Here is a 19,323-nt window from a genome sequence, read left to right as displayed (position 1 = left end):
ACTAGAAAGTTTCCCTGCCACAAGTGTGATGTTAGCAGAAGGTATCAGAGGACAGAAATAATATAAATTATAACAGGGAGATGGAGTTATACCCTTAATTGTTTCTTCCTTGTTCTCTTCCTCTTCCTTTATTTTATTGCTTCCATTTTTGTGTAAAGATTTCAAAACCAAAAAAGGAAAAAAAAAAAAAAGCTGTCAATCCCCCATCTCCCCCAAAACACTCCACATGAAGAAGCACCAAGCTAAGAAAACACAGCATAACAGACACTCTTGCAGAAAAAGTACCCAAGTTTGAGCTCCTAACAGAGATATTTACAGATACTGGGTAATAGCTCTAGGTCCCAAAGATAACTCTAGCTTCTAGTCCTGTGAGCATCATGCTCCTTTATTAATATTGTCCCAAAGGTCTGTGGGTCAAATTATTTAAATTACACCGCACTAAAGAATATTCTCCCATCTATATAAATAATTCCAACTCATAAAACAGTCCTTTACCTGGTTTCATTTTAGGTGACATAGAAACACTGGGAGTGCTTGTTCAAAAAAAAAAAAAAATAAAAAGAAAGTAGCATAATTTCTTCCTTCTTCCTCTCTACTTTACTCTGAGATGGTGGGTTAGGTTCTGATTTCATTTGTTCTACTCCAAACCATAGATGTGTCTACAAGTTAGTAAGTACTTGATTAGGTGTGATTTCAGAGTACTTTATCTTTTCTCCATCGGATCCCCGTGGTCATTCCTAGAGAGCAGCATAGCATACTTTTGTGTCAGCTCACTGCCAAAACTGACAAAGCACACTGTGTTAGGAATGTGTTAAGAGCTCCTACAAAGCGAGCTGCAGCTGGTTACAATGCAACTCCTCACAGATTCATCCCCTGGTTTAGCCAGGTAGGAAGAGAACAGTCCCTCCACTGTGCATCTCTGCCAGAAAACACCACTTCTGAACCCAGAACTTGCCAGATGAAAATCCCAGCTGAGCTTAATTTAGGAACCTCCCCTCTAGACCAGATTTCTCAAAATACTGTGAGAAAGTACATACATGTATTACAATAAATTGAGGTGAGGTCTGAGAACCTGAAGTCTGAAGGCTGCTCAGAGCCACAGCTTCATTCCACATGGACCACAGATTTTCTCTTCCTCACACATGCATGTGCCAACAAGGTGACTGAGCAAGAATGACCAAGTGGCCACTACCACTCGTCACAATTACAAAGAATTTCCACTTATGTTATAAAACTAATGTGGCCCACTGCATTGCCAAAGGGGAAATATTATCACAGCAAAGTCCTCACAGCAACAATACTGCAAATTACAGGGACCCTGAGTCTACTAGGGAAGCCTCACAAAATCCACCAACATTGGTAGTCTCAGTGTCAGGACTTTTTTTCCCTCCCTGTTGCTGATTTTCCCTTTTTTCTCCCCCCATCTTTGCTATTTCTAACTCCTCTCAGTAATAAGAGTAACAGAATCCATTCAAATGGGATCCAGACAAAAAGATGCACTGAGGCTGGGCTCTCACATTGGCAACATAAAAAAGATGAACACAAGAAGCTGGAATTAGCTTTCATAAATGGAGGCAGTTCGCAGTACAACAGCAATCTTCAAGAAACTTTTCACTAGACATGTTGGAGGTGTACCTTTTTTATTGTTTAGGAATTCAAAACCAATTTTCCTTCAAGCAAAGACACTGCTTTTCACTGAGTGATAATGTCAATGCTACTTCAAACATTTCAATTTTCAGCTTTTTTTGGTGTCTTATGACTTAAGTGTAAGAATTCTGAGACAGAAGTGGGTAGATGTTTTTGCCCACATTTTCACATTCAAATTAATTCAAATTAATTTTAAATTTTCCCTTTTTTTTAAAGGCAAGTGAACATTAGAGAGTACACTGTCTCATAGATCAGCTCCCCACACTGTTTTTCAGGGTATATCTGTTCAATTTTTTCTATGCTTCAGCTATGAAAAAACATGACTGAAAGCAGAAATTTCTCATTTAATTTTGAGACTTGTAAGGGAAACATCTATAAGGATTGGAGCTAAGGTTCCTTCGTAGTCCCTGAAGAGGAACAGCAGTAAGGTAAGATTCAACACCAAGATTTTATATGCTTCCCTAGGATGAGATGCATTCCACTTGGAACGTACTGCTTCCTCCTGCATGTACTACACTGTGTACTACAGATTGTTCAAATCCCTGCCTCTTTCAATATGTAGTCTTCCCTGACTGCCTACAACCAGCCCATTTAAATTTTAAGGTTTTTGAAGCAAGGACTGTCTTCCTTCACTTACATGTGCAACAAATAGGTAAACAGGATCACACCAGCATGACTGTGGCCTTTATTTGCTGCCAAAGTATGAAACATCAAGATCAGTAGTAATGCTAATACTCTAAACAAATTAGCAATTAGAATTCATGAAAAAACCCCAAATTATTTAAATAAGAATAATACTGAAAGACTATGGTGAAATTAAAAAAAAAAACCAACCAAAAAACACATAAAACCAGCCATTGCAAGCAACATGACTCTATAAGGCCAGATACAGAGAGCAACCAAAAAGAAAGCTTTGTCCAGCTTACAAAGTCTCTCCTTGTTGTGGTTATGGACTCTAATCTGTTACAGCAGCAATAAATTGTGTTTATGGCTTTTAGCTTTTACAAAGAAGGTGAAAGAGGGACAAATATGATGTTGTCTCCAGTCCTTAACTAAAAAAAATTTACAAACTGGGTGGGGGGGACCAAAAAAGGGCCTTTTGACAGAGGTGAGGACAAGTGATCATCTGTAGCTAGTAAAGGTTCCTGATCCCAAATTTCTCAAACCTGGGCTACATTGCCATTCCAGGTGACCCTATCTTTCCTAAGATACTCTTTGCTTCAGAATGTGCAAAGGAAGAGAGCCATCACCTCTCAGTCAAGCTATACATTAAATACTGCAGGCAGAACCTGGCTGTTTGGATGTTCTTACTAGGAGCTTCACAAAGTATGTGTTCCCCTTGGCCTCAGTCATTATAGCTACTGGGCTGGGCACAGCATGAGAAAAAAAAGGGTGAATTCACCTAAACAAACAAACAAACAAACAAATAAATAAGCTTTCAAGCAGGAAGGTTGTCCTTGGTGAACTAGGTGTAGGTGACTTTGTAGTGAAGAGGATTCAGAATTTCTTCAAGCCATCAGAAGTAGAAAATAAAGGGTAACAGTGCAGTGCAAGTCAGACTGCTGCACTTGCATAGAGAGAAATGCAGCAATCAAAATTAACCTGAAATTTGTAAAGCACTGTTACAACAGCCCCTCAGACCACCAAGAATCAAAACCGGAAACACCTTATATTCTGTTCACTAAGTAAAAATATAATTAACCAAATTATATATGTCTCAACCCTTACTGCAGCACCTACTTTTTTTCCTAGATAAAACTACTGATGCAGTTTAATGATAGCTTTGCTAGTTCGTTTAGCATGCACAATTTTCACCTAAACATGACATTATTTCACCTGTATTCAGCCTGACCTCCCTCTCCAGTCTAATAGCAATATCTTCAAAATAATATTATATTCCTCTGCAGGCTCCCTCTAATTTAATAAAACCTTCTCAAGTAAAACTAATCAATGGGTGATTGATGTAGTTGTATAGACACAGCTTTAACAAAATTACTAAGCTACATGTAAAAGCCACATTTGCACAGAAGGGTTCCCTTTCAAAAACAAACAAATAAATGCTGAAAACATAATTTCAATAAATTCTTGCAAAGAAAAAATAAAGAGGGAATAGCAAAGTAAGGTCATTACCTATCTCCCTTTGGTTTTCTTTTTTGTACTGTCTTCCCTTTGGGTCGTCTTTCACTTCCTAAACAGGGGCTCCCACCAGGGCCTGTTACCCGTATTGATTCAAGGCCTTTGGAAGATTTCTTAAAAGTAAATTCCACAGGTTCTCCTTCTTTTAGGCTTCTAAATCCTTCCATGTAAAGCTTGCTCTGTAAATAGGAAAAATACTCTTGGTTACCATTGCCTTAAAAACAGGATTTACATTTATAATCAATGGGACAAATGACCCCATCTACCATCCAACAACACATATAAGTAGAGTAACAGTTTCCTCTGCATGAGCTATAGCAGATGATACTACAAATTAGAGTCCTGGATACACTGAAAACCCCATTCAACACTAAACGAGTAAAAAGAACCTATTTTCAGTATCAGCAAAACTGAAATAACATTTTTATTTTCCGTGATGAATGCTATAGAAGAAGCAGAAGAAATGCTGTATTCTTAAAACCCTTACAAATTCTTAACAGGTCTCAGGAAGTGAAAAAGTCTGGAAAGAGAGCAAATGTTCACTTTGGAGCAAATTAATTTATGATGAAAGTCTTAATAATTTGCATTCTTTATATCTGAGACATAGATCTCCTGCTCTGAAAATGAATCAAATATACAACAAGCATGAGAGGCACTCTGAACAAAGTGCTGACATGGGCAAGTCAAATATCCCTAATGAGCTACTGAATTTCTGTTGACTACACCAAAAATCTTATCTACCTAGCAGGATTTATGTATGGGTTTATATTTTCATTCACAGAAAAGGAAATTTTTATCATCAGGGCAAGTGAAATAAATACTGATAAATATTTTAATATCACACAGCAGTAGAAAAATATTGGACAAGCTGAAGTCAACAGGAGCTTACCAGTGATTCTGATCCAATGAAAATTTTCATCACAATTCCAGATAAAATTATGTACAATAGTAAGTAAGCACTCAAGGATAAATCTGATTAATCAAACTCTTAAATAAAATTATTATCAAGTTAAATGACAGGGAGGCTTTTGGGGATAGTGGAGATAAAGTGATTGCACTACACTTTTATTTTAGAAATTACATGGTACGAATGAGATCAGTTGGACTCACAGAGAATATCACAAAATACCTCAATTTACACACATTTAGAGGTCCTTCAAGAGAGTTGTAACATGTATTTTCTTCCTTTCCTCATGAATTCCTCAGAGGAAAGAGAAAAAAAAATGTATCCTGACTGATTCTCAGTCCATTTTCTAGCATTCACTTGGCTGAACCACAGAGTCAAGAAGGAAATCTTCACTGCAGGTGCCATCCCAAATCAGTCACATGTCAAAAAAAAGCCAAGTGACACACAACTTGCATCTGTTACTTGACAAGTGCAACTAGGAACATGTACAAATCAGATGGCAATCCCTGACATGGGGTGCCTGTAACCATTCATAGGAGGTCTGCAGCACCAAGACACTGCTTTAGCAGAGCCAACAACTGACACCTACACAGTTCATAGTTTCCACACAAAGATGGAGCTGGTTTCTTCACCAGGATGCACAAGAGAACAGGACCAAGAGCAACAGCAGTTCCCCCTGAGCTGCTACAGAGCAAACTAGTTTCAGACAAAAGAAGAAATTATTTACTGTAAAAAGAATTAAACAGAGAAGCCCAAAGTAATAGCTCCCTTTGCTGGAAATAGTTAAGACTGATCTTACCAGGGCACTGAAATAACCCAATCCAAGGCCCTGCTTTCAGGAAGATGTTCAACCAGATGAAATCAAGAGCAGCCTTCCAACCTAGGCTTTCCTGTGATTCAGGTATCTTAACCCAGTGCTGGTGAGACTGGAGAACAGGATTGCAGTTCCTGGCTCTGCAGCAGCTACCCTGGGGCACCTGTGTCACTTCTCCATGTTTTTCTGAAGAGGGGTGCCACTGCAAAATCTATTTTTCACAGCACTAATAGGCTAAATTACAAACTGTAAAATAATTTGAAAGTGCACCCAGCACAAGACACTACTGCTGCTGGTCTGAGTGGGTCAGGTGCTTATAATTTTGCCAGCAGCCAAAAGTAACCAAGAGCACAGCTTCACTCATTAGGACAAAGGCTGATTTTGCTTATCCAGTAGTGCAGTTCTAGTAGACATGGCTCTTGCACACAAATGTAACAGTGTGAAACACAAGACAAAATTGCTCATTTTATAGGCTAGAGGTTGAACACTATTTAAAAGGTGGGGGAAATAGCATGGGAGGGCTGTGGGACACGTGAAAGAAGAGATATATAATATGTGTTCCCTGAATCATTAGCTTGGCTTTTTTAAAAGTAAAAATTTAAGGAATGAAAAAATAAGTATGTAAATGTTCTTACTAATGCAACTGGAGGACAGTAACTGTACACAAAGCAATGAAACTAACCACCCAGGAGGGCAGCATTATTTCAAGCAAGCTCTCCACTTTGAAATGCCTGTCTAGCAATAAGGGGATCTTTGCCACAATGAAGAAACATCCAAATTCAGAATAGGCCAAGAGAAGACACCACCACTCCTCAACTGAAACAACACACACTGCCTGTGGCCTGAGTCAGTCTCTAGGTCCATCCACAAATCTTCAGTCTTCTGTGGCCACCAGGGAAATATTGATGAAAGGAAAGAACTGAACAATGTGTATTCTGTTCCAAAATACACACACAGTTGAATGTTCCAAAACCAGACAATCAGTACAACACAGATGGGTGCTAGTCACAAGGGAATCTCAAAGTAACAAGCCCTTATTTTCCTGCAGTACTCAACACAGCATGGATGCTTGTCTACTTGTTTAATTACAACTTAATGCTGATACAGTTAAGTCTCAGGAAGAGTTATTATGCATTTTTTCCTGAGTTTCACCATTGTTAAAAAATGTCAAAGAGTTTTAACATCTGATACACATAACATTGTCTTCTATTTTACCTCAAAATAAATACTTGATTAAAATGTAACTTAAAGCAGGACATTATTAGTATTCTAGAGTGTTTTTCTTTTTCTCATTTCACTATTAGCAACAGAACTGGATTTCTAAACAAAGCACTCTATTTACAAGAGATTTTTAAACATTTAAAAGCCTAAGTAAAGCAACAATCATGCTTTCATGAATCACATGTTGTGCAGGTATACATTTTTTCATGTGTTTTTTTCTGAGCACTTTTAACAACAAAAAATGTTGAAAAATCCCTACTTCAAATGACTTGCACAGTTCTCTACTTGAATAGATCTCAACAGCTTTTCCACGTTACAGATGGATTTGGTGCTGTTTGACTTACTGTGCAAATGTATAGCTCATGGTGAGATTCTCTGAGGGTGCAGTAACAATTCAAAACCATTGTGAAAAAATGGCATTTGGAAACCACCAAAACAAATCTAAAACCTGAATCCCTCTTAACTTGTCTAAAGAGGTGGACCAAAAAAAGTCTGTAAAGTTGATAATTTAAAGTTGAGAGACCTAGCTCATATTTTCCTCACATTACTTAAACAAATAAAACTGACACAATTAAAAGCAGCCAGAGTTTCAAGTCAGTGAACCATTTCTACAGCCCTGAATGGGATATATGGGCACACTGCCAACAAACAAAGAGGAAAAACTTAAAAGCAACATGCTTTTCCTCTTTTCTCTCTTTCAGCTGTCAAAGACTTTATTGTTATTTTTACCAGCAGTCAATACAGTGGTTTCAGACTGGAGGGGTTTTTTCCTCTTTTTAAATTTGACAATTCAACAGGACCATTTATGGTGGGGTTTTTTTGTGTTTGTTTTTTTTTTAAATAGATATTCTAATATAAAATCTCATCTATCTCTGTTACAAGCAATGGCTTGATTCAAAATGTGGCAATCTTGCAGTAGTATTGGTAAGGACAAATATGAATGGAAAACCCCATGATCACAAGTTCATGGAAAGCATTTCCTAGTACAAGTCAAAAATCAAAACTTAACAAGTATAAACTGTATTAGCAAAATGGTCCCCAAAGAAACACACCAACTCCTGGGCAGTGTCAGGGAGTGCTTACAGCTTTCACCAGGCCCTACAAAAGAAAGGAAGTTTGGAATTAAGGATCATTACAGGGGCCCTGATCGCCTCAGATATGTGTGCATTACTTTTAATAAGTGTGGGGAGTAAGTGCCTAATCACAACTTTGCCATTTCTCATCAGGGCTGTGAATAACTGCTGTTGCAGACATTAAATCCTTTAGAGGGACCAGGGGAAAAGTTATTTGGTGGCATTCTGCTTACCTCATTTATTTTCTGTATCTCTCATTTCTGACCCTTTTTATCTAGTGATTGATTGATTGCTTAGTACAATGACCAGACGCCACCAGTATGCTGAGTTTCCCAAAGTAAGAAAACTGTTTTCCCTCCAAAATTATCTACAATTAAATCCAGACATGAAGGAAAGCATATTCTAAAGCCCGACCACAATAAAGATTGTAAGAAAATCTCTCCAAAACAACCTTGTAGAGTTCCATCAAGAGCCAGCAACCTTTGAGTAAAGCAAGGGTACACAGTGAGAGGACCCAGAAGTAAAACAATTTACACTGAATGCATACTAGTGCCCTTCCCTGTGTTAGGTCAAAACCCACGCAGAATACTATCAGTTGCATGATACCTGCTATGAGGACTTTTGCTGTCGACCAAAAATTCATTATAGGAGGTTTGTGAAGACATGTATTTTTGCAGGCAGAATGCTAAAGCATACACAAAAAAATTCACTACCCTGAACAACAGCCCCTCCAAGGGCAATGTGCAGCTCTGCTGCACTAATACAGGATTTGAAGATTGGGCACTTGCAAAATACCTCAACACTGCTCTTCTGACCCTCAAGGGCTTGTTCCTGCTCCTACAGGCTTATCTTGCACCAAATCTGGCACTTCTTTTGGTCCTTCTCATAAGCCAATTTAACTCGCTAATCTGACAGGAAACAAACTCACTTTAAAAAGAAGGGGGGAGGATAAGAGGAAGAGGAAACAGAGATAGATTTTTGTTTTTCCAGTGAGCTAAATCTATTCACAGAGAAGTGCAACAAGCTCTAGGACATACACAGTGAAAACAGCAACTTTTCGAGATGAGATTGTGCTCCTTAATATTTTATGTAAAAAAGCAAACTCTAAGGCATTAGACATTTTTTTCAAAGCTTAACATAACACAGAGTTACTTTCAAAAAGCTACAAAACACTATTTCTCAAAGATTTGAACTTTAGCTCTAAGACAAGGAAGAGCCATGCACACTACATGTATAAAATATTTATGAGAAAGGGTGAGCTACTGCAAGTAACTTTACAGTAGGGAAAAAGCTGGTATGTAGGCAGTAACCACATGCAGCTGGTACACTGCAATTTCACACCTTTATTTACTTGGAATTTGTTTTTGTCTTGAATTTCCACCATGACCGTAGTCATGTTCATAACCTTGTTTCCATTCATCATCCTGTCACTGTCCCCACACTGTTATTTTTCTTACTGAGAAGTGTGCAAAGGTATTTATTTAACTTTTGAACAAAAGGCTCTGTCTAATTCAAAACCACCCTCCCTACACAACAGAAGGATTTCTTCTTTCTCAATTTATCTATCTAAGAAACTTCTATTAACTGCTTTAAGAAGTTTAAATTAATTCTAACTCAGCTTAATACTTATAGTTCTTGTTCCATCACAACTTCTAAGAAGTGATTTCTTCTGATAATCTATTTCTTTTTTGCATTACCTTTTCTCAACCCAGTATCCCTCCCAAGAAAAGGTTCTCTGCTAGAATGATTAGGTAATTTGCAACAATTCTCCTTTTCCTTTACTTGGGATTCAAGTTGAACCTTTTCTCTATTTAAGTCTCCAATACTTCAGCTCACCTATGTTTACTAAACAGTTCTCTTAAATTCAACACATGAATCTTAGAAAAATTACCAACTTTCTGTCATCTCATTTAACTTACACCAAGTAAAGTTTTAACCTTCATTTTTTAAACAAGCATGTTTTCTGTAGGGTCAACAATTTCTTTCAAGCCCAAAATAACACAACTTCTATTCTGAATTACTCTTTTGGTAAGAAAACTAATGATGGTTGTGAGAGAAAAACCACATTATTTTATCATAGTATTAGACATGTCTGTATATAAATCTAAGCTAGAAATCCACAACATAATTCCTTCACAAAGTAATTTTTGCCAAATAGATTCTACTGTGTCCATGCTACTCTTTGTTTCCTAGGTGCTGATGAAACCTTACCAATTTCCTGCATAATTTTAAGTATTTGTGTTCAGGCCATGAATGAAATTTGGCCATATTCTTGCTGTTTCTGTATCTGGTTACACATTCAGCAGTGGCTGCTCTGATTTTCTATGCTAATAAAAAAAGCCTGGATATTAAACATATCTTTTGCTTTTCCTCCTCGACCTAACTCTCTTTTCTTACTAGAGTAAGTGTAATTTATGTTAGTATAGCACTTACACAACTCATGTTCTGCTCGTAATTTTCACCCTTTTCTCATTTTCATAGATCATTTATGTTACTGCATATGCAATTCTCCTTTACCCAATTTTCCTTGTTGTGTGCTTTAATACCAGGCATGAAAATCAAACCAGCCTCTTCTCTCATTTCTTAGTTTAAGTATTTTCTCATCAGTCACACTAGGCACAAGAGAGAATTGACTCACTTCAGTCAGTTTCAAAAGGGAAGTTCCTCTTTTCCCAGCAAAGCTTCACATTGACTCAGGAAGAAAATTGCTTAGCTCTTCTTGGTAATGCCAGATTTCTGCTTTGTTTCTGCTCCCTGAATCAGTTCTATGCAGTCAAAAAACCTACCAGCACACCTCAAAAGAAGCCTTGTGAATGTGCATCCATAGCAGGTAAGGCTGTCCTATGTAGCACCACGTCAACACTTACATGGCTTCAGTGACCTCCTGAAACTACACTATTAATCTCAGAAAGTTTAATCTCACACTGTTAATCCCAGACCCTCAGAAGTTCCCCCACTGAGGAGCAATTTCTTCTCCTGATGGTCTCCCAATGGTCAAACACCTCCAAGCTCCCTCCCTACAAGCATTCCCTTGTTACCAGCTGACTGTAGTGCTTTTGGGAGCCCCACAGACACCCCAGGATGGGGGCCCTTTCCTTCCTTCGCTCACCACTGAGCTATTCCACCCTCAGCAAGAGCAGTCACTCCATGCAACTGAAACCACCTCTATCTCTGTCCCAAATACTCATCTGCTGTAATGCAGTTTTACAGAAACCTGAAGGCTCTTTTCTACAAAGATTAGGAACAAACAAACATGACCTCATATGCAATCAGTAAACAGGGTAGATTATCCTCTATTTTCATTAGAACGAGGATCTTTCTTCCCCGCCCCCCAATTTTTATTCTTCCAGGATATGAGGCCCTGATGTCCAGCTGACCAGACTCTCTAAGGCATCCTAATATTCAATCCATTTTAGTGATGCTTCCAAGTGGAAAACTTCTCAAGAGGGAAGAAAGCCATCATTAGTCTCTTTGGTGTACCTCTTCCCTGACAATGTGCAATGAACTGAAAAATTCATGAACTGCATACCTTTGCAGTGCCCACCTAGACAAAGTATTTTTCAAGCCTCCTCTCTGTTAAAAACCACAAACTTTCAAGGCAGAAGTCAAAACACGCCACTCCTGCAGCTCATCTATTACATGAAGAAAGGAGGCATCATACAGAATCCTAGACCTTTTCTCTTTCTCTTCTGGAAGGAAGAAAAAAAAAAAGGAAGACAAACAAAGTGGGCCACCAGAAAATCCATAAATACCACCAAGTCCACTCCTCTAATTTCTTCCAGAATGGATACAAATACAGTGAAACCTGCAAGAGGGATTTGGCTAAGAGTCTCCTGTCAGGTATCTCTCCTGTACATTTACTAGAGAGGACAGAACACAGCATGGCTATACTTGACTCATTTTAAAAACCATGCCGAATATACTGAAACACAGTTCTCTTCTAGCAGATCTAAAAATTAGCCAACTTCAATGCACATCATTCCACAGAGGTGGAAATCAAAAGCACAGGAAGGCGCAAGTTGCAGTCTGCTGCATTTTTCAAGTACTGAAAATGTACTCTGGTAGAAAGCAGAGTCAATGGCAGAGTTATGTCACCTAAACCACAGTTTCCTGCAGACATACAACACCTTTCTGGTGTCATTAACCATGTTTCCAGAAACAACTGCAGCACCTCTATTTTCCATGCCTGCCCTGTGATGTCTGTGACCTTCATTTTTGTGCTACTCTACACACCCCCATGCAACAAGAATGACAACCCCTGTGTCAAGAGATGTTTGAGCTATATAAAGGCTTCTTATCCACCTCCCACCATCCTACGACACTGCATATAATTAAAAATAAATTCGGCCCAGATTGTGATCTGCTAATTCAGATGTAGCAGGATGTCTCTCTGCACATGCACCTTTCCCTTTCTCTGTATAAAAGTGGCCTGAGAGTGATGTTTTCTTACTACAGATCCTTAACATCCATCGAGGAAGCTGTTCTTAACTTTTAAATTGTATACCAGCTACAAAATGGTACCAGGAAAATTCTGAGAAAGCAGTTCATCCACCTTTTTGTAACCCCTCACATGAGAAAATTAAGTGGTTCACACTTCGGTGATAAAGATAAAAATGTCTAACACTGTGGGCAGCTACAGGAGCCACAGGTTGACACTAAAACCCCCCTGCATTTTAAACAAATGAATCAGCAAATCAGCATACATACAGTCCTGAACCTCCTATTCTCATGGTAAAACATATCCCAATTATCCTGACCTGCCTCTTTCTTCCTGAAGCGTAGTGTAACAGGTAGCCACCAACAATTCTGCAGCCCAAAAGGGAAACTTAGGGCAATGGTAACAGGGTTATGTTTGTAGATACAGGCTAATAACCAGGGCAAAAAGAATCTTACTTGTGAGCAGTAAATTGAGGTAAGGATGGAGGTAAGAGAGTAGATGGTTGTTGGATCCTCATGGAATGTAGCAACTGGACTTTCTCAACAGGCCAGGGACAGAGTGGTGGAAGGACTGGGTAATGCCAAAAATCCAGGGCTGGTAACTTGTAGGGAATGGGCTAGGGAAATGGCCTGGGCGAAGACTGAAGCCAAAACTAAGCTGTGAAAAAGAAGTGGTGGATAGTTACAGCATCTCCAGGTTCTCAAAACTACGCCAACTACGCCCTCTTCCTAGTCAAGTACTGGGAGCAGAATGAAGGTTTACAGGCCAGTCCTGACTTAGGTCATGCTGGCAGTCCACCCCTGCCCTTACCTCTTTTTTTCCTCTTCTTCCCCAGCTACTTATGGGCTGGAGTCTGAAACACTGTCCTCATTTCACTTCCACCCTCTCCAGGCCCTGGGCTGAGAACAGGAGCCTGCCAGCCCAGCACAGCACCGTGACTACAACTTCACCTCAGAAACCCGAGATCGTGCTGCGGAGAATGCTTTCTGAAAACTACCATCAGCTGCTTTAGTGCAAAGCTCCTCCATGCTTCGATGACCTCTTCTAATTCTTCAGAGAAAAACGCTGTCTGCTCGAGAGCTCCTTTGAGCCAGGGCGTGAGGGAGTAAGTGAACATGCTTGGTATTTTAGCCAACTGAGAGTAACCATGCCCTAAGCAATTCCAAGATAAAAATCCATTAACTTGTAAACAGACACCTCTCTTGAACTATTCACCAGCTTTTGGGCAAACACAGTTTTCACTTCCCACCAAGGACTCACGTTACACTGTGCAAGGTCCTACACAAATGACAAAAGAAGCCATCCACAGGCAATACATCAATGCTGCTAAACCATTTGGAGTTTAGAACCTGTTATTTACCATCTACTTTTAAATTCCATTTATTTAATATGCCAATATACAAGCAAAACACAAAAATAAAATACTGGTTAGAATATATGTTTACTAAAATCAAAGTTGCCATGCACATAAGAATAAAACAAGATTATCTGACAAAACTGGTGGGCTTCAAATGTTGCCTATAAAACAAGCAATAAATAGGCTGAAATTTTTACTGGACATTATTCGTTCTTTTCACAACATTATCTGTACTGTAAAATGAAAACCCATCTCCCTTTACAATAAATGAAAAATTAACAGCAACATTTATACTATATTAACAATTTTTAATTTACAATTCAAGGTCCCTAGTATTTCCATGATTCTTTAATTATGGCTTCCTTAGCTATTCTTTTATATACATTTACTCAGCTTTTAATTTTTTTTTTTGCTAGAACAAGATAATTTAGCATGACATCAGTTCTACCAACTTATAGACAGCTATATTTTCATTTGATACAATTTTATCAGTTACAAATCTCTATTAGATATTCAGATATCTGAACAAAAGAACCCATTTGGTTTGGATGAAGAATGAGCACAAGGTTATTTTATACTTCAAACATTAATCACTTTTTCTTTTTGAGAGAAGAGGGTGGCAGATGATCTAAATACATGACAATCAAGGTACTAGATAGCAGTGAAACTAGTAATAAAAATCTAAGTGGATATAAGAGGAAATGAGTGGCTGACTTCAAATTAAACTATTTTTTTTAGAAATACACAGTAGTGGGAGGAGAGATCATTGAGGATTCAAAAAGTAACTTGAACTTAGCAGGTATTTTAACTTAGTATTTGGGAGAATACTTATTTTTTAACTTTACTGTGAACTAGTTCCCTAAACAGCTGCATTTTAAAAACTGACAAATTGTTGGTTTGGAGCCACTTCTGTTATCAAACCTATATTCTGTTACAAAAGACACAACCTGTGTTTCAATAAAACACCTCTGAATTTACAGTGATAAAAATGAGAAAACAGCATTTGAGGCAAACCCCTTCTCAAGTAAATGGAAGACAGATTAAAGTGATTTTTATGGAAGAGGGCTAAGGATTTTAATTATAAATGATAAACTGTTTAATGTTAGCATAGGTATTGGAGAGGTACTAAGAAATGCTTGAAAAACTTTACTTTTAAAATACTGTTTTATTGCTATGGTTATGATTATGTTTATTAAGGTAGGAAGTAATTGTGAAATTGGAATATCATGCATGCAACTGCATCTATCAAATGACAACAATGTTGGCTTCAGCTCAGGTTGCAGAGAATACAACACTACTTAAATATTATTTGAGACTCCATTATTGAATCTGTCATTTTTATGTCCTAATTTTAGCACACTCTGGCAAAGAATGTAAATGCTTTCTGAGGCCTCCTGAAAGAGGGTCAGACCAGCTGCAGCAGGAAGACACAAAGGGGTTCCTTAAGGACAAGTCCTTCCTCTTGCAGTGTGCTGACACAGCTCCCATCAACACTCATGGAGAAGAGCAGACCCAGAAGTAACACCCTGCTAATTCTGAACGTGTTTGCTTTGTGGGCTGATTACACCTCAGACATGCCAGACACATCTTATTATGAAACCCAGGCAATGACTAGTTCTGATACAGTTGTAAGGCAAACAATCCATAGGAGAAATCCTTCCAAACACACATATTTATCTGCCTCACCTAGTAACATCCTTCTAACATCTGTCCTTCTTTCAATACTAGAAGCCCATTGTTTCACAAGGCACTGGTGGCATGTATGGCACACCCAGGTTTCCCCTGTCTGTCAGGAGCACAGATCCTGGCTGACAAAGGGAGCACATGATGGAGTATATTCTCTTTCAGATACCCTTTTCAGGCCAAGGGATCACAAGACCAGGCTTTTGCAGTATTTACGTTTTCCTAATTTCCAAGAAATTATTTTTCTACTGTACCAGTCATAATTATATTATTCTTCATAATTCTGGCTGAAGACTTTCCTTCCTCATAACATCACACTTCATATTGCAGAAAAAAAACAAAACTAGATAAAACTGCATTGTTTTCACTACAACATATTTATATTTCCATTCAGTCTTTTTGGCACATTATTGTAATGGTCTGTTCCCACAGACAGCCATAAATAACATCAGTGAAAGCTTCCAGCCCTCCTCTTCCCACACCAACAACTCAGTACCCCCAAAAACCTGAAATCCATAGTAAACAAAATGCACCCTGAAATCTCTACCATCTGTATTAGTCCTTTACAGGTCCAATGAAAGCGGCCTGCTCCCTGTGCTGTTTGCTTTTAATATCAGAAGTAAACAAATCCCAGGCTTCATTTTTATTGGACTGTTTGAAAGGAAAAGCTCCAAAGACGAGAATCAGAGGTACATCATATAGTAACCATAATGAAAGAAACCCAGCTGAGTGAGAAACAAAAAATTCTGAGTATTGTCTCTTTTTCTAGACTCCTTTCAGTGACATATGACAACATTTATTTTCTGGTTACGATGCAAGACGCAGCCACTTGTAGCTGAAAGCACAACACATATAGAATGGAAGGGGGCAGGTAATAGGTGATCATAAAAATCAATTGAGTAGAAATTAAAGTGAGAGAAATAAAAAAGGGTTAGGCTTGTTAGGTGTGTGACTTTCAGTTTCATTATCATCTGTGTGCTCCTCCTTGATTGTACAAACTCAGTACTCCCTTATCACAGTTCACATACATGTGTATGAGCATGCGAAAATACACATATAATTTAAAGCCAACTCCAGAACCTAGCTTCATCAAATTGATCAATCAAACAGCAACCAATTAAACCTTAGGCCACATAAAGTGTCCATTACAAAGTATAATAAAGGTTAGCTAGGAAGCTCTTGCTGGCAGAAAACGTGACTTGTCAGTAACTTGAGTTCCGCAGATGTCTCTTTTATATACTACACTATGGCAGAACAAGTGTGTTGCAGTATTGAACCACAAAGGTTTATTTAAATCCAGGCAGTACCTATACCAGATACATGTGCCCAGCAGTTCTTGCAGTAGCAGCTCCCACAGAGATATCCATTGGGAGAGGAAGAGAGCAGGATCAGGAAGAAAGCTACAGGAGAAGGAAGACTTCTGACCAAGTTCTCAAGCACTCATTAAATTAACTCTAACAATTATCAGTAGATTCACCTGACCATGGGCCAACATCCATTTGTGCAGTATTTGACTCAGTTACAGCTATAAATAGCTGTGAAGATGCAGGGAAATAAATCAGGAACAATCACCTATGTGTGGGAATGACTCAGGGTTTGGTGAAAGATGGGAAGTGAAACTGTTACATGAAATAGCTGCGCTCTATTTCCACCAGGTGTGGACAGCTAGTGGATTCACCTGACCATGGGCCAACATCCATTTGTGCAGTATTTGACTCAGTTATAGCTATAAATAGCTGTGAAGATGCAGGGAAATAAATCAGGAACAATCACCTATGTGTGGGAATGACTCAGGGTTTGGTGAAAGATGGGAAGTGAAACTGTTACATGAAATAGCTGCGCTCTATTTCCACCAGGTGTGGACAGCTAGTGAAGCAGTTTTTAATCCAACCCAGATTTTGCACACTCAGTCAAAAGCCATCTCCACCTTCAGGTAGGACTCAAAGCTGCTACAGGTAAGAATGGGGATGATTCAGGATATAAGAGTTGTTGGTTCATCCAGACTCCATGCACTAGGAGGGAGGAAACAGATTCTGACTGTAGGTCCCCCTCCTGCCATGCAAGAGGAGCCTTGAGAGCCATGGGGCTGTACAGAGGGTGCACAGGGATAAGCTGGTGAGAAGACCTGCCTGCCTTGGCCAGATGGGAATGTGAACAACGGAGAGTCTCATTTTCTCTTATAGAACACATAAAGGACAAAAAGCATAAACAGATGAGCAGGTAAGAATTTCGCTAACCAAAAACAACAAAGGTATCAATTAGGTGCTATGATGTCCTCTGGAAAAATGTTTCAGCAATTTTGGATTACACAATAAGTAGGACTAATTAGACAGGCACAGTCTAAGAAAATATTCTGTGGTAGACTCTTGCAAAAAATAATAATGGATTAGTAAACACTAACATACTGCAATTCTGTTCACTATGCTGACAAATTGAATCTAATAAATCTGCCTTTTAGGTATTTTGAAGGCTAAAAAGATACATTACTGATGTCTATATCCACAAAAAGTAGTGCATTAATTCCTGAAGCTGACAACCACCTTACACAGCAGGAAGATGACAAAGCTTTGTACTACCTCTTCCATGTCAGAGAACAGAATGAGTCTCCAAGAAGAGCTGGCAGGCTTTACAGCAATGCACCCACAGGCACTGTGACACAGCACAGCTGGTCAGGAGACTGGACACCATGGGCATGAAGTGGAATATGTTTCCACACCCTGGCAAAAAAACTAGCACAGAAAAAGAACCACAGACAAACAACCACCTCCTCCAAGAACAGTAAGTATCACAGGCTACAGGACTGTTCACAAGCAAAATGTACTCATGGACAGAGACTGAGGAGAAAAAACCAAAACCAACCAAACAAAACAACACAAAACTTAGGATAGTGACTAATTTTGAGACCAATCTGACATAATAAATTTCCTAAACAGTTGAATTCAACAGATCTTAAGTACAAAGTAGCAAACCAGCTTTTTTTTTTTTTATAGCTACATGGATTCTACACATCCCAGACCACTTAGGTGTGACTGCTACTTCATGCAAGTAATTACTTTAAGAAAGCAAGGAAATCATACGATTTCACGATTAGTCACCTGTCAGGTTTCTGCAGTTCACACAGCACATGAGATTTCTTAGGGCTGGCTTTGTTCTGCAAACATGGGAATATTTTTCAGAGTTTTACAGGTGCATAAATGTCTGTTATATAGACAGGCAAGACACTTTTGAGATAAGAAATTGAAAACAAAAATGTTTACAAGAAAATAGAAAGTCTAGACTACAAACATTTAATGCCTTGATTGTTGTGGGTTTTTATCATTAACACATATTAACTTGATTAATCACACTCAGGTATTTTCAGAGAAATAAGCCCCATTCGCCAGCAACAAAAGGGAAACTTAGAAGTGAGAGAGGAGCAACGCCAGGCAGTTAGGACATTTATATACATAGAGAAAAGACACCATAAAAACAGATGCAGAGCTGGAAGATACATGATTTTCACAGACTCAAGACCTCAGGTTTCCCTCCTGTAAGCAACTAAAACTAGGAATACCTGAAGATGCAAGAATTAGTCCCATATCAGTAAAATATTTCTATTTTCAATTCAGCTGTTTAGAAGAGAGTTAAAAAAGTAAAAATCATCAAAGATACCACAGCACAGCTTTAAGACCTGGTATTTTTTCTCAAATGACATAACCTAATGTGAATGAGAAGCTTTCTTAGAGAGTAAAAATGGGGATTGACTGCTTTCCCATCGATGCAGCTTCTAGAAACTAAACATCTTGCTGTCCTGTCTTCCAAGGGGCGCGGAAGAAAAACAGGCATCTAAAAACTTTTCTTTCTCGTCAAAGAAAAAATACTGTGAATGTAGTCACAGATAGTTAAGTCCGAGGTGTCTCTCCTGGGAAATAACACTCTTATCCAATCCATTTCTCATTGCCTGATATGATAGAGAATTAAGGCTTATCACACATAAAATCAAAACCAGTAGCAAAGCCATTTGTTGCCTGGTGAAAAGGACACAGAACTGGCTACGTATGATCAGTC

At 38.6% G+C, this 19,323-nt stretch overlaps 1 protein-coding gene across 10 annotated transcripts in view; it reads right to left on the bottom strand.

Moving 5' to 3' along the window:
* The window catches only part of LIN28B (lin-28 RNA binding posttranscriptional regulator B), a 99,806-nt gene that overhangs the window by 39,121 nt on the left and 41,362 nt on the right, over window positions 1–19,323 (bottom strand). For all 10 annotated transcript variants that reach the window (XM_085574937.1, XM_085574939.1, XM_085574938.1 and 7 more), the window contains one exon: window positions 3,778–3,962. In XM_085574937.1, the coding sequence (XP_085431063.1) occupies window positions 3,778–3,962 (185 nt within the window). The remainder of the gene's footprint in view (window positions 1–3,777; window positions 3,963–19,323) is intronic.

This window comes from Lonchura striata, chromosome 3, assembly GCF_050655825.1.
Source record: "Lonchura striata isolate lonStrDom1 chromosome 3, ASM5065582v1, whole genome shotgun sequence".
NCBI lineage: Eukaryota > Metazoa > Chordata > Aves > Passeriformes > Estrildidae > Lonchura > Lonchura striata.
Note: the sequence above shows the minus strand (reverse complement) of the source record. Positions and strands in the feature narration are given on the sequence as shown.